The sequence below is a fragment of the Neopelma chrysocephalum genome, unplaced genomic scaffold (assembly GCF_003984885.1).
Source record: "Neopelma chrysocephalum unplaced genomic scaffold, ASM398488v2 Primary Assembly neopelma1_24, whole genome shotgun sequence".
Lineage (NCBI taxonomy): Eukaryota > Metazoa > Chordata > Aves > Passeriformes > Pipridae > Neopelma > Neopelma chrysocephalum.
The window spans coordinates 35002271-35017526 of record NW_020897693.1 but is presented as its reverse complement, the minus strand read 5'-3'; the positions used below and the strand labels follow the sequence as shown (position 1 = coordinate 35017526).

Genomic DNA, 15256 nt, shown 5'->3' with positions numbered 1-15256 from the left:
ACCAGCACTGTTCACTCTCGGACTTTTTAAACTATTCCAGCTAACAACCCTATGTACACGTTTTCTTCTACACGTTTCATTCTCTAGACTGTTCAACAAACCCACTTACCCCTGGCTGCCTGAGCTTTTCTCTTTTTTTTCTGAATTTGCTTATTACATAGTCTTCTTGGTCTATGAACTACTTCAGTTTCACTGTGTTTCTGTTGCAGCTTCAAAAGAAAACTGAATTACAGAAAAAATTATATATATTTTGTAGTGACTACTGCTTTGGTGTAACAAACTAAACAGGATCAGGCCCAGCCTTTTTTTATCCTTTTATTTTTTTAATCCCAATGGGGGATCTCAATAAAGGTATTGAATCCTGGCAACATACTAATGATTTAGTCAGGAGCACTCTTTCTGTTGAGCCAGGCTTTAATCAGCACTTACTTCTACTTCCTTGCTGGTAATAATGCACTCCGCCCTCACCACCACAGACTATGTGATATATCCTTCAAGGAAAAAGGAAGTAACTGGTTAATCTGTCCAAATCCACCCAGGAAAAAGGAAGCTTAATTCCCTAAATTCTCTGGTTCAGCTTACAGTATTCCCTCATGCTTCTTGCCACCATCTATCGTGTTTTAGTACTGTTTACCATGATAAGACACTGCCTGCCTGGTTTCACCTCACAGGAAATAATTTCTGTGGGGAGGCCAGGGATTAGTTGTGCACATTGCAACGAGGCCCCTCACTTAATTATGATGGCTGACAGCAGCTGTAGCCACACCTGTTACGCCTGTTATTTTATGTGCCATTTATCTTACACCCGGGCTTAAAAGTGAGCCCACTCTGCCAGCACTAAAGACTGGGAGAAATCTATTCACTTGAGCATCTGGCAAGTTGTCATCAATCACTTGTGGTTAAAATATGCATATGATTGTTTTTTGGTCTTTTTAATCAACTGTGAAGCAGAAGTGAAAGACAGACAGTGGTCTGACCTAGAGCTTCTGCTTCACTTGGTTCCTGTAAGCAAATGAAGGATTGCAGGAAAGAGACAATGTGGGGATGTGTTTGGTCTAATCAAACGTCTAAGAGCTGCAGTGGCCTTTTCTATAATTGGGAAAAGGTGGAACTGTACCTCCTTGGACAATCTGCAAGGTAATAAGGGTCTAGTCTGCTGTTGCTGCTGGGCTTCTTACAAGGTGGAAGTGCAGCCTGAGTCTCTAATTCTGCCTTCGGGTGTCTTGCGAGACAGGGAGAGCATCTGCTTCTACCCCAGTCTGGGATCCTTCCAAAGAAGGCACTGTATCTGCTTCCACTGTGGTCTGGGACTGTGGCAAAGGAAAAACTGTAGTATAGGGCTCCAGTCCTGCTTTTTCGATAAACTCTGTGAAAGTGAGGGCATCTGCTTTCTTTCCTGTTCGGGACTTTCTCTCTAGGAAGAGACCCATGTTGTCTCTGTATGGGAGGGCAATGGATCTGCTGAAGAGAGGCTCCTCAATCCCCAGCAACTCTCGCACATGTCGTGAAATTTCCTGAAATACAAGATAAAATGCCACAAATTCTCATTTCACAGGGCAACAGCTAAAGCTATTCATTCTGTGTCAGAGCAGCAGGAAAAAGAACTGAATTTCTGAATTCTGGAACAGTTTCACACTTGAAGTTGCAACACAAGAGGGATCTGAACCCATAAGCCCCATGTGACATTGTAAAAGCAGAGCAGATTCCTTTTTCTCCAGATTTACTGTGGGGGATGACATCACATCTGGTCTCTTAGTGGCATAACTAGCTCCACGTTCCTCTTTGCACTTGAAGAACAAATAAGTTACAGGTGAATGAGCTGCAATCTCTCCTGCTTATTTCAAAATCATTGCTGTTTAAGTTATAATGTCAACAGCAGAGTCTAAACACAAGAGTAAAAACTAATTAGCAGTAAGTCATATTGCTCATTAAGAAAATGGCTGTGTGAGCCAGCTAGACCTGGAACTGTCAGTGAACAGAGCCTTGCCATTATTTTTGAAGTCACTTCTGAGAATGTAACCATCTGATTCGACTGAAGCTTCAAAATACAATTCTCAAAGTTTTACTGATTTTTCACAGTATTTGCTCAAAATCTTCTCCCAACTTGGGCTTGACTCTGAAGAGTAGTACCCTACTTTGTGTGATAACAAAAGAACACCAGACTGGTATCTTCAGTGGTTTTGATATATAAAATACCAACACAGTGGGATTAAAACCAGCAGTAATGTCACTTGCCCATGCTGCATCGCTTCCACCTAATTAGCTGTGTAGTTCTCTACCAAATTGCCATTTCCCCTAAACTGCAAACAGTTTCTGTCTCACTGAGCTGATGCTATCACTTTTATTTCCATAGTAACTGTATCAGTTTCAACTGCTCACAGCCTTTAGTTTATATTTCTTGTCGGAAAGTGATGGCCTTAACGTTTCACCTGCTCTAGTGCACACTTCCTGAAAGACTCACAGGGCCACGTCCTGCAGAGCTCTGCATGCTTGGATTTCATCACAGAAAAGTTCTTTAAAACACAAATAACTAACAGGATAAGGCATAATCTTCAAGAACATCTAGGTTCCACTGAAGTCTGTGAGATGTTCCCAGTTTACTTGCAAGCTTTGGAAAACATTACAGAGACAGTTTCATTTCCAAGCTTGCTGCACTATGCTGGCTATCACTTATCCTGAGGAATTTCAGTTCCTACAGGAGGAAGGTTACAGTTGGTACCCTTAACCCACGGCTAAGTATTTCTCAACAGTTGCATTACCACCATACACAATCCCTATATCCCAATATGAGGGTGAGGCTTACAAAGGCTATAAAGTTCTTGCCACCTTTGGTAAGCACAAATGACTATAAAGGCTCTACCTGCTTGTACCTGAAATATTCTTGAAGGGCTGTTGTCTGAAAAACTAAGTCTTGTAAATTGATGCTTTCCTCTCAAAGCAGCAGGCAAACTCATGGCTATAGTCAGTCTTTTTGGTGGCATATATCGTTTCAAACAGTTAAGATTGTGCAGCCAGGCAGAATGGTAGTGAAATAGCATTTTGGTGCTCAAGAACAAATCAAACTGTGCTAATACTCTAGTCATCAGAGCATAAAGATTTTTCTCTCTTCCAGGTTATTTGAACTTCTACCTATGTCTTCTGGGGAAAGTAACATCAAATTATGATGCAAAACAGACAATTTGGCTTTGTAAATGCAGCCCCAAGTCCCTCTGAGGTTTCCATTAGGGAAAGGAAGAAGGGTTATGAAATTTAAGTCAACCTGTTGATTTTCTGAACCTTTAGGAAGCTCTGGAAGGCCATATTGTAACCCCCAAAGTCAGTTCTTAACCATTAGTGTCTGTTAAAAAAATATGCAGGTTTGAAAAGAAAACGGTCAAAACAAGGAAGTAAAAATGAGTGGCCTTTTTGCTGCTTGAGACCAGTGGCTCGACTGCTGCAGGTTAAATCTGACTAGATTTTCAGAAGTTCTACAAATGAGTAAGTGGAAAATTACTAAAAAGAAATTCTGAGTGGTATCTAAAAAAAGGTGTGTGCATCTTGCTAAGCAATTTTATGAGGCCAAGGGAACAACATAGGCTTAAAGAAAGGCCAAGTACTCCTGGTGCACTTCTGGTGCCCCAGCTGTGGCCAGCTAAAGATCTGTACTTGAAAAGACTCTAAAAATGTGACTGTTTGGCTGAACAAGTTTGGTTGTTCAGTTCCAGGCTCACTCTTTGAATCTGCGATCTGCCTGGGCAGGCCATGGCCCAGCCTGCTTCCCAGCAATAAAGGTTAGCGAGGGGAGTCAGGGGGCTGAGGGAGCCCCGGGACCCGCCAGGCGCACCTGCATGTGGCCGAAGTCCGTGACGCCCATGGCGGGCAGGTTGGAGCAGTTGGCGAGGACGAGGCGGCGGCCGGTGATCCCGTTGGCCCTGAAGCATTCCTGGGCAGGGGAGCAGAGGGAGAGGCGGGTCGCCCTCTGCTACTGCCGCCCCTCTTGCCGCTCACACACGCTCGCTCACACACACACACACACACACTCAGAGCTCAGGGCCATCGGCGCAGGCGGCGCTCAGGGCGGGGGCAGCCCCGCACCTCGTACTGGGGGAAGCCGAGGTGTGCCACCCACTTCGCCGCCTCCTCGGCACTCCAGGTCAAGAAGGGGCAGGCGGACCGCGGCACCCCCGCGCCCTGGAGCTCGGGCTCAGGCTCGGGCCCCGGGCGCGGCTCCATCACCTTCTTCCCCAGGCCGCCCCGGCGTCTTTCCGGGATCCGTTACCATGGTAACCGCCACTTCCCAGAGGCGCACCCCATTCTCCCTTCCGCCACCTCCTCCGCGCTGTCAGCCTGCAACGCCGCCCGCGCCCCACGGCTCTGCAGAACTAGATGCTGATTGGCTGCGTTGCCGAGGGGGGAGGCTGAGGGATGAGCACCAAGGCGCCACCATCTCCCTCCTCCCGGGCTCACACGCCCCCGCTCGGGTGTTTCCGCCGGGCCGGCCGCCGCGGTTCGGCCCTGCTCGGGTGTTTCCGCTGTCCCGCCGAGCCGTGCCTATGTCGGCCGCGCTCTCCGCCGCCGGCGGTTCCCGCTTCGAGCCTCCGGGCGGCGGCACCGCGTCCCGAGGCCCCGCAGGTACGGGCTGGGTAGGGGAAGGGGCAGCCTGCCGGCGCGTATTTTAGCTTTGGCCTTACGGGGAGAGTGGAAAGCAAACTCCCTCGTTTCTCGCGGAGAAGCCGAATTTCCGCGCTGGCAGATCTCTCGGATGGCTCTGTGGTCTCCGGGCGTACCTGGACTGCCGAGCTCACCTGCTCCCCTGCCGGCACACCTGCGCTCGGGCGCCTGGGACTGCAGCTGGAGTTCCTGGCGTTTCCCCCCTGCGGGGGGAAGAGCGAGGATTGATGGAGGTTTGTGCTTTCCCCGGCGAAACAGACCCCGTCCCGCCTGAGCCGGGCTGCCCCCGCCGTGCGGTCTCTGCCGCGGGCGCGGGGCCCCGGGCTAGAGGTGCCTCCCAGCTCCAGCCGGCTCTTGGGAAGGGCCAGCGGCTCCAAGGGGCATCATCGGCGACCTGCGACAGCTGGAACTTGTCCGTGCCCGGTTCGCTGCCTTAATGCAATCGGGCAGCAGGGCTGTGGAGCGTGTACGGCAGTCGTGTGGGGACAGAGCTTTCCCCGAGTTCAGGACACTCGGGGGAGATCAGGAGCCATCTTTATAAACAGTCCTTTTAGCAGGGGCCTGGGAATTTCCATCTCGTCAGCGCCCTGTGGGAACCACTGCATGTTTGCTTTTTCGAGGGCTTTGTCAGCTCAGTTTTACGTGATGAAATTTGGCCTTGTTATGTCCTTCCAAAGCTGGGATTGGTGGTTCCTGAGTGAATCCTGCTTCTGAGAATGGGTCTGTACCAAAAACATGCATAGGTTTTTGTTCTCCCTTTCCTAGGGTTGAGGCAATTAAAAATCTTTGTTCTGCAAGGTGCTAGATACAGCTCATAACACGAAAAACTGGTTGGCACAGCTCTTTGTTCCACAGCTGTGACCTTGTCAACATTTGAGGGCTGGCTGCAGTTTTTCCTCCTGTCAGTGTATTATAAACATGAAACATTTATTTCACCTTCTCTTCTTATATTCTCTTTGTTGTTAGAAAATGAAGACTCAGCCCAAAAGACAGAGCCTGCAGATCAGCTAGTTGATTCTTTGGAGTCCAGTACTTCGCAGAGCGGGTAGGAAAATTCTTGTGTGTTGTGGCCCACATGCATGACAGTCTGTTTCACCCCTGTGACCTCTTCTGTGTGGCAGTTTGTTCTGTGCAGGTAAAAGGAAGGGAATGGAGATTGAATTGTCTGCTTTGGGACAGTAAATACCGGAATGAGTATGAGAGGGCCTGTTCTTACAGGCTTTAAGATTGTTTTAAAGCTTATGAGGTGTAGTTCATGGCTCAGCTATTCAAATCACAGAGTAATTCAGGGTGAAAGGAACCCTGCAAAGTTTTGTAGTCTATTGTAAAAGCTAATAAACTTTCAGTGGAAAATTTTCAGTGTTCCATCTGAAGGATATTTTAGTAATTGAGCATTCCCACTGTCTGTAATTTCGATGGAGGCTGTACATGAAAACACCTTTTACTGTTTTCTTGACAAGATTTTGGCTTTTTTCTTCATACTTTGTTTTCTGCTGCCTATCAGCCCTGTTGTCAGATGTTTGGCTTGTTGGTATCTGTTGGGCATGTGGTGTTTGTGGCCAAGTAATTTCATTGGTTACAAGCACATATGCAGTGGAGTTTCATTTGCCATTATACATTCGATGCACAGGATACGGTTTCAAAAATGTGTGAATTAATTACAGTGGGTAGACCACAGCTTCACTGAGAAAGACGGAAAAAAATCCAGGAAAGAAAAACTACCCTACTTACTAAGGGAGCAGTTTGATGCCATCTTGGCTTGATGCTGATGACCTATGTATCAGCCTTCTTGACTCTAAATCAGTTCTTCCATCTCCCTGTAATATCCTCTGTTTTTCTTTTAAGAGATCAATACAGACCATGAGCAAAGTGGCCAGAGTAGATGATGGATACCTGTGGAAGTTACCTAACAAAGTTGTCTTAAGTTAGATTTCCTTTGAAAGGGATGGAGATGATCCAGAAGGGTTGTGTGAGGAGGAATCAGCTGAACTCTATCTTTGTAAGTCTGCCTGTAAAGCCTGTGTAGCCCTTCCTAATCTTTCAATGAGACTCTTAGGTATCCATGTTGTCCAGAGGAAAAAATTGCAAAGCTGTTAGCTCCTATGTTGAGGGACATGTGTGCACCTATGGTAGCAAGTGACCAAATAGCCCTTCTAGGTGAGTCCACGCAACTGCTAAACTAAGGGGCAAATAGGCTGGAAAATGATGGCATAGAAGTCTAAGAATTCTTCTTTTGAAAAATTATTCTCTCCAATAATTTTCTTTTCTTATCTTGTTCATCTGCTGCCATTTTCTGATCCTGAAATTCAACTCGTTTGAGTTGTACTTACAGACCTTCTGATCCTGCCAGTTCTAGGAGAGGAAATCACACTGTTGAGAGAGTTTAAGTAAAAAATGGCTGTTTCTGTACTACCATGGGAGTAAAGATTTGGAAACAAGAGCCACATTTGCCCTGTTCAAGTATTCTCTGTGGATTCAGGAAGGAATATATCTGAACTGAGCATGTGTTTTTGTTTTGTTTTGGGTTTTTTTTAACTATTCCAAACTATACTGATAGTTTGCTTTCTTGCTAATGACAATATTTCTAGTTTCTGAAAGGAGACATTGGAGGAAATGCATATACTTTCCATTACTGCTGTGTTCTCAAGTTTCTGATTCTTAAGACTAAAGCAGTTGACATTGGTTTTATAGTGCTGTGAGAAGGCTTTGCTTTTCAAAAGGGCAACTGTTTCTATTCGTATTTAATACTAGGTTGCTTCTCATGTAAGTTTCAGGTATATAATGAGAGCGTTACAGAGGACAGACACACTGCTGGCATCCATCTGAGTTCATTTGGGATGATAAGTCTTTCCTATTGAAAAAATGCAGCATTTTTTCAATATAATTTAAAACAAAGTCCTCAACCAAGAATAAATGCAAAAGATCTTTCCTTTCTTGCCCATTCTTTTCCTGCTACAAACCTTTCTTTTTGTTTTAACATGTCCTATTGTTACAGTGTGGTACTTGGACCTCTTTGCTAGTACTGTGCTGCCATTGTATGTCTTAGAGCTTGCTTATCTGTGGGAAGTGTATTTGAATATGGCAGAGACACCTGGGTGCTCCTTGTATCTGTTGGGCTTGCTATTGGAAAGGCATAATGGGCTACTTAAATAGATGGCATTCTCAGGATGGCTGTCAAAACTGTCTTGCGTTCTTTTATTGATCAGATGACTTCTGATGGAGTATGCAGATGTCATGCAGTAGCTGACACAAAAGAAGTTGTCCTTTCTTGGGCAGAAAAGTTGGCACTGATGTCTGCCCTTAGTACAGTGTTGGTGAGCTAGCATGCTGTGGGGTGAGTGCAGTGAATTTCTGCCGTTTAAAGGACAGTAAATAAGGAGTATTCCACTGAAGTTGCTCTCTCTGGCTCACATGGAAGATAGTCACGCAGAGATGGCAGGACTGGGGTGTTAAGGGTTCTTTGTGCAGCTGGCAGGTGGTGACCACAGAGGCTTGTTCTCTTCAGGTCATTTGAATTTGAGTTCCAGAGTGGAGTGATTCCTCTGCTGACAGTGCCCTGGGTGCAAATGGTGAATTGTAGTGCTCTCTTCCTCTGAAAGGTCACAGATTGGGTCACACCTGAGTACGGGCATGACAGAGGATTCGAAGGAAGAAGCTGACACTTTGGAGGACCAGGAAGTGGCTGAACTAGAAGAGAAGCTGCCTGACAAAATCCATTCCCTCAAAAAGGTAGGTGGATGTTTCTTATGTCTGAAAGCAAGGACAGAGGCGCAGTGAGAGTTTTCTCACCCTACTTGGGTGCTTAAGGCTATGGGACTGAGGCTCTAAGGGTTATGTTAAGATAAAAGTAGTATTGACATAGATTCAGTTACATTTTTTTTCTATACGTTAGTGGGAAGTAAATGTTATAAGTCTGATTTGCAAAATCCATCTCATGTGTTTGGCTGCTCCTCGCTTCCTTACAGTTTTTTACTCTATAAGGCTTCTAGGTAATTCTCACCTTCTGCCTCTTGTCTGGTGCTTCTGGGAATTCCCTTCTTGCAGATTTATGGAAGAGGAAACTGAAAGTCTTTTGTTTTTTCTTGCGAGCAGCCAGTTTGTTTGCCTTACAGATAGAGTCAGGAAAACTTGTGCAAATGACACCCAGCTCAGGACCTGTGAGTTTGCATATATGAGGAGAGAGGCCTAGTAAACTAGATGGACTTTTAACTCAGATGCAGCTATGACAGTTTCATTGTGGCTGTAGTCTAGATGCACACAGAGCTGAAAGGCTCTCCCTAGAGAGATTGTGTCTTAAGAACTCTTTCCAAGAGTAGTAAGCAAAATCTATAAGGCTGCTGCTTTGTTGAGGGGTGACAGTTAACTCTGAAGCAGATGCAAAGATGTGCCTGCCCAAGGACTCCCAGGGAGGTCAAGGGGTGTGTAATTTGTGAGACTAATGCAGTATTTGACTTCAAAGTTCATGACTTTGGTGCTGTGGGGGAAACAATGCCTAGAGGTGTCTTGGAGCCAGCCAGTTCTTTTTACACTAACAGAAGCTTCTGCATGTCTGACTTGGTTTCATAAAGATGCCTGAATTACTAATGAGTTGTTTCAAATCCAGCCAGAGACTTTTTAACTAGGATGGTCTTTGTGACAATGTTTCTTACATGCTTTGTGCAGGAAGCTGGTGTTTGGGTAACCAACTACCATGTACCTCAGGGAGTAGGGGATATAGTCATGATTCAGTCAGATCACACTGGTGCTGTGGATATCCTCTCGGCTGAGCTGGAGACTGCAGACCTCCTTGGGGAGCAGAGGAAAGGTGAGTCCTGAAGGCAAAACATTTGTTTGGGTAATTTTTTAAGTGGCTACCCTGGCTAGAGAAGAGCAGAGACTGTCCTGGAAACCCTTCTAATTCCTGCTGGAAATTTGGGCTCCTGGGTAGCAAGTGGAAAAACTTCACATCCAGGGCTTCTGGGAGCAGACCCCAGAATGCAAAGGCCTTATCAGAAATAGCTTCACTGTTTTCAGATAATGGTTTGTCAGTAGTGAAAAGACAGGTGAGCCTGTGATCTTTTCCCTTGTTTCAGCTCAGCCTCCCCCTCTTGCTGCACCCACCATGTGGACCACTGAGAAGATGAAGGAATTCAAAGCCAAGATGGGAAAGGAGAAGAATGGCCGGATGGTGGTGAAGCGAGGCGAAGTGGTGACAGTCCGTGTGCCAACCCACCCTGATGGGAAATGCATTTGCTGGGAGTTTGCTACAGATGACTATGACATTGGGTTTGGAGTCTATTTTGACTGGACCACGGTTACTAACACAGCCATTACTGTTCAGGTCAGTGAATCCAGTGATGAAGAGGATGAAGAGGAGGACGAGGAAATTGAAGGTTAGTGCAGATCTTAAAAAGGTTAATTTGTGGTGCTTATTGCTGTGCTGCTGAGAGTGTCTGTCAGATGCTATAATTTCCATCTACTTTGTTTACTCAACCCATTTGCTATCTTTGCAGCCTTTTGGGTTCTTGGTTAGACTGTGATAAGAAAGCATTTAGCTCTTCCTGCTTCAGCATATATCAATGGCTGTTCTCTCCAAAAGCCTTCTTAAAATTGAGCACATTGAAAAATAAAATCAAAATTCACTCAGTCAGCTTCTTGCTGATAAAAAGATTAAAGTCTCAAATTTTACCGACTGTTTTTCTTAGACTCTTAGACAGAAATTTTTGGTGGAGCGGAGGCAAAAAGATTTATTTCTGGGTTGGTTTCTTTTGATTGGTTGGTTGTTGGTTTTTTGTTGTTTTCTTTTTTTTCCCCTAGTACATCAGTAGCTCCTTCTGACTGCATTTGAAAGCATTGCTACTTTGTACTTGTGAAACACACAGCAATGTTGCCTGTTTCGTGGCTTCAGTGTGTGTGTGACCAGTGTAGCTGTGGGGTTGGTGTCTGAATTTTGCAGGCGATCCAAAGAGGGGTAGGTTCCTGTATGAGGAATCCTCTTGGAGAAGTGAATTGAGGATGTAAACCCAATGAGGTTGTAGATAAGAGCTTACCCCGCCTTTCTTTTGCTTCAGGGCTGTATCACTGGATTGCTGTTATGTGTATAAAAGCAGTGAGGTGTCTAAAACGTAAGTTCAGGGAGAGGAGACCGGACTGGCAGGCAAGTGAATACTCTCCCATCAGTATTCCCAAAAGAACTGCTTCTTAGTATGTCCTTTGTTATGATAAGGAAGACTGGACTTTGTGGGAATTATTTGCAGAAAGGTCAGAGGAGACGCTGTAGGTAATGCTGTCATAGTTAGCCTTCCATATGGCTGCATGTCTGTGCTGCATTCCAGCCTTGTTGGTCTTTTTCTGGACAGCCTAGTGGCTTAACAGGTTCTGGCCTACTTGTCTCCTCTCTCCATTCAGGACTCTCCCCTGCTGGTGATGTGGAAAGGGGCTCCAAAAGCTATCTGCGGAACCGCTATGGAGAGATCATGCCTGTGTATCGGAGGAACAGCCATCGGGAGGTGCAGGCAGGCAGCCATGAGTACCCAGGCGAGGGCATCTACCTGCTGAAATTTGATAACTCATACTCTCTCCTCCGCAATAAGACTCTCTTCTTTCATGTCTATTACATGAGCTGAAGAAAAGGGAAGGGGCAGGGATGGCAGGCAGGTAATGGTGAGCGTAGCAGGCTGCCACCCAGCCCTGGTACTGCCTGATGGGCACTGCTATGCATCAGAACCAAGGCACAATTCTTATGGCTCTTCTTCAGACATGAACTGGTTTCTCCCCACACCCTTCTTCCCCACTGTCCCAGGGGAGAAAGGTAGTTGTGACTGCCTGGTTGTTCCCAGGCATCTGCTCTTTCTCTAAGTCTTTGGGAGGTCTGCTCTGTGCAGGCATCGGGCTGGGCCCTTACATCACAGCTGGTAATTGCCCAGGAACCAGGTTCAGATGGCCATGGTTCTGATCTTTTGTGCTGGTACAAAATGAAGTGAAAATAATCTGTTACTATTTTGTGAATAACTTTTCCAACTCTCCTGCTGCATCTGCATCACTAGAGGGCAGCTGTCAGTTGCAATGAGCCAAAAGCACAGCTGGCTTGTCACCCAGCCAGGGTAACCTACCACCACTACAGTCACCAGCAGTCAGTGCTTCCTTCACTCACACAAGTGGGGGTGCAGCTGGCCAGCAGCTCCAGTGGCTTGGCAGTGCTACAAAAGGTGGGCCCCAAATAGCAGTGACAACTTCTGTTTGAACAGGGTGCACACCTAGTAGTCCGAAAGAGGGTTTTACTACAGATTAAGAACTGGATGTTATATTTGTTAATTGTAGGGATATGTAGGTGATTAAAACTTCCATGACTACCAAAAGTTTTTTCTCTAATCCAAATGTGAAGCAGAATAAATACAAAGTGGTTGGAATACAACCAATAAATATACAAGAAATGTTTCTTAGTAGCAGCATGTTGGTTCACTGGTATTACAACCATATGTAGCAAGGTTCCCCAGAGAAATGTAGCTTGTCAGCTGCTATTGATATTGCAAAGGTATTGTTAGGAAGTTCCTTGGCATGTTTTGGTGACTCGTGATGGTACTAGTGATCACTTTCTGCTCAAGTAGTGGCAGAATTGAACAAGGAAGAAGTTAAATCCATCAGTGATGAATTTTAAAATATGTTTATCAGTAACTGTTGTTTATTTTAATATTTTTAACATGAAATCATTCTCTTTTCTAAGAATACTGCTGTGTTTACATTTTGATACCTCTTTGAAGAGATGCAAAATGGCTGTTTGTGTGGTGATACTAGTAGAGTTCTGAGTTTTATTTTTAAATTGTCCCGGTAAAGCACCTTTGCTTGGTCCATTCCTTCTATTGAGAGGGAATGATGGACAAAATTATTTTGGGGTAATTAAAGCCAAAGATTTTGCTCTCGTAGGAGGGCTGCCTATTTCCTATGAAGGGTATATTGTAATGCTGTGCAATTTGCTCCATATTCAAGCTTGCTCTTTTAACTGTCTCTGCTTACTTATTCACTGCCCCAGAGCAGTCAAACTATTAGGTCAAAATGGTAAGAGAAACAATCAGACTACAGTAGACCAGCCCAAGCTGGGAGGAGAAGGAGTAGTAATGCAAAGAGCCACTGTGGTCCAAGCTGTGCTTTCTCAGTGAGCAGGCATGGAGCAGAGTTGGTCAGGATAAGGAGAAGAGTTGTTGCTGCTTTGGGCCCTGAGATGAGCAGAAAACAGCTGCCTCTCTCAAAAGAGAGAGCGTGTGCTCCTGGGTGGGGGGGAACTGCAAAGCTGCCTTACTTAAGCATGGCAAGCACAGGACAATCTTACAAGGAGACAGAACAGTAGGGCTTAGTATCTGTCAGAGCAGAATGCTCTTTCATTCAGCAGCTTGGAGAGGGCTATTCCTTCCTTTAGCCTCTCTTGGATGAAATGAAGGACCATCCTGTGGCCTTTGTACAGCACTTGAATCATGCCTGAGCAACTTAGTTAAGGTGTTCTTTTTTTTCATCTTTTGTCTATCAAGTTCCTAGATGTTACAGATGGAGTGATGCTCTTCACTTGTAACAGAAAAGTAGCAGTATGTTTGTTGATATAAACCAGTGATTTAACACCATTTGATCGTTTGTGTTTTGTGTGTATAGACTGGGGAATGAGAGGCCGGACAGCAGCACTGCAGAAAGGGACCTGAAGGTCCTGGTCGATAACAAGTTGAATATGAGTCTGCAGTGCCCTGGCAGCCAGGAGGGCCAACCGTGTCCTGGGAGGCATCAGGCAAAGCATCGCCAGCCGAGGGAGGGGATTGTCCTGCTCTGCTCTGCACTGGTGCAGCCTCACCTTGAATATTGTGTGCAGTTTGGAACACCACAATATAAGAAAGACATTAAGCTCTTAGAGAGCATCCAAAGGAGAGCAACAAAGATGGTGAAGGGTCTTGAGGGGAAGCCGTATGAGGAGCAGCTGTTCAGCCTGGAGCAGACCTCATTATGGTCTTCAGTATCCTCACGAGGGGAAGCAGGGGGGCAGGTACCCATCTCTTCACTCTCATGACCGGTGACAGGACTAGAGGAAACGGCATGAAGCTGAGTTAGGGGAGGTCTAAGTTGGATATCGGGAAAAAGTTTTTTACCTGAAGGGTTGTTGAGTACTGGAACAGGTTCCCCAGGGAAGTCACAGCACCAAGCCTGTCTGAGTTCAAGAAGTGTTTGGACAACGCTCTCAGCCACATGGTGTGATTCTCGGTGTGTCCTGCATAGGCCCAGGAATTGCACTTGATGATCCTGATGGGTCCCTTTCCAACTCACCATATTCTATGATTCTATGAACCTATTATACTGAGTCACTGGAAAATACCATAAAAACTGTTTATGATCACACAGAGAACACTATGGGCCAATGCCAGGAGAAACACTGCACATAAAATACAACAGTTGGTCAAGTCCCAGAGCAACAAGATCAGACACATATATGTGTGCTCAATATTGCCAGGGTACTTACGGTCTGTTCTGCAGACTCTGGGAAGACTTGGTGGTGTTGAAACTCAGTGGTGAAACTGTGTAGGACTGTTAGCGGAAATAAAAAATGATAGTTACGTTTTCTTAGAGAATTCACTGGGTTGTTCCTTACAATGTTTTCTACTTTTTTTATTTGGAAAAAATACTGACGTTCATCATTCAATACCTGTGATGGAACTCTTTTTGTTAAAGTGGGTACAAACTTAAGTCAATCTGTGACCCCCAAATTCTCACAAGTTTATGGAATTTTACTTAGTTCCACCATTTAAAACGACTGCCTCAGGTAGAATCTTCAAGTAGAGGAGCAGATTAATAATTTTCTTCAAATAGATGATGTAGGAAGTAAAAAATATCAACAGCATGAAAACAGTAAGTTTATTTAGTAAGGCCTTTAAAAACAGAAGCCAGTTTTTGAAAATACAGTCACAGTGCTGGAATTAACTGTGCCAAGTTGTCGGGAGATGGGACTATACTTCTTTTCCAGCTTCAGTGAGTCTTAGGAGAAAGAGGGAAAAGGGCCTGGACCCTCAAATCTTACAAATTATGGTCTCTCTCCATCAGATACACGCCGTAACATTAGCTGATGAAGCAGAAAAAGCTGAGGAAGTACCATAATTCACATTCAGACAGAAATTTCAAAAATTCTGAAAAAACCCAGGTTCTTTAGGCCTTTAGATGGCCTAAATTTAAATAACTTGTTTTAAGAAGTGAGATTTTTTTTATGGGCTGTTTTATAAAAGGAGTAAACACTTTATTAAAAGTTTATTGAAATGGTAATTGCTAATAAAATCTGAATTACCAAAACCTCTAGAAGCACTATAAATACAGGAACACTTTCATTGTATTTTTGCACAACTATTCCTACCAATACAGTTAGCTAAGAAATGCAGAGGTGTCAGCCAAGTGATATGAACATGGGGTCCATCCACATGGGATCCACCTGCACTGGGATCCATCCACACGGAAGGATGGGGCAAGACTATTTTCAACAGCATGTAGTGACAGGACAAGGGGGAATGGATTCAAAATGAAAGAGATTAAGCTTAGATTAGATATTGGGAAAAAATTTTTTACTGTGAGCAGGTTGCCCAGGGAAGCTGTGGATACCCCATCCCTA

At 45.0% G+C, this 15256-nt stretch overlaps 2 protein-coding genes across 3 annotated transcripts; one reads left to right on the top strand and one right to left on the bottom strand.

The window, feature by feature from the left end:
• Positions 1-71: 71 nt before the first annotated feature.
• On the bottom strand, positions 72-4246 carry SAMD15 (sterile alpha motif domain containing 15). The gene is made up of 3 exons (XM_027672543.1): positions 4075-4246; positions 3824-3922; positions 72-1514 (listed from the first exon to the last, which is right to left on the bottom strand). The coding sequence occupies exons 1-3, from the start codon at positions 4210-4212 to the stop codon at positions 1203-1205; spliced, it is 549 nt and encodes a 182-aa protein (XP_027528344.1). The 5' UTR covers positions 4213-4246; the 3' UTR covers positions 72-1202.
• TMED8 (transmembrane p24 trafficking protein family member 8) lies at positions 4245-12967 on the top strand. Of its 2 annotated transcripts, XM_027672526.1 has the most exons (6): positions 4245-4611; positions 5617-5695; positions 8250-8379; positions 9313-9454; positions 9723-10022; positions 11038-12967. In XM_027672526.1, exons 1-6 carry the CDS (start codon positions 4260-4262, stop codon positions 11253-11255), a joined length of 1221 nt encoding a protein of 406 aa, XP_027528327.1. In that variant the 5' UTR covers positions 4245-4259; the 3' UTR covers positions 11256-12967. The 2 variants fall into 2 exon arrangements, with proteins under 2 accessions (XP_027528327.1, XP_027528335.1); XM_027672534.1 differs by lacking the exon at positions 5617-5695 and having other exon boundaries at positions 4525-4611.
• Positions 12968-15256: the final 2289 nt, after the last annotated feature.

Coding starts and splice junctions, on each gene's coding strand:
- SAMD15 (XM_027672543.1), bottom strand. CDS start 4,212: ATGGAGCCGCGCCCGGGGCCCGAGCCTGAGCCCGAGCTCCAGGGCGCG. Junction 3,923..4,074: donor TCGGCTTCCCCCAGTACGAG/GTGCGGGGCTGC, acceptor TCCCCTGCCCAG/GAATGCTTCAGGGCCAACGG. Junction 1,515..3,823: donor CGGACTTCGGCCACATGCAG/GTGCGCCTGGCG, acceptor CTTGTATTTCAG/GAAATTTCACGACATGTGCG.
- TMED8 (XM_027672526.1), top strand. CDS start 4,260: ATGGTAACCGCCACTTCCCAGAGGCGCACCCCATTCTCCCTTCCGCCA. Junction 4,612..5,616: donor CGCGTCCCGAGGCCCCGCAG/GTACGGGCTGGG, acceptor CTTTGTTGTTAG/AAAATGAAGACTCAGCCCAA. Junction 5,696..8,249: donor TCCAGTACTTCGCAGAGCGG/GTAGGAAAATTC, acceptor TTCCTCTGAAAG/GTCACAGATTGGGTCACACC.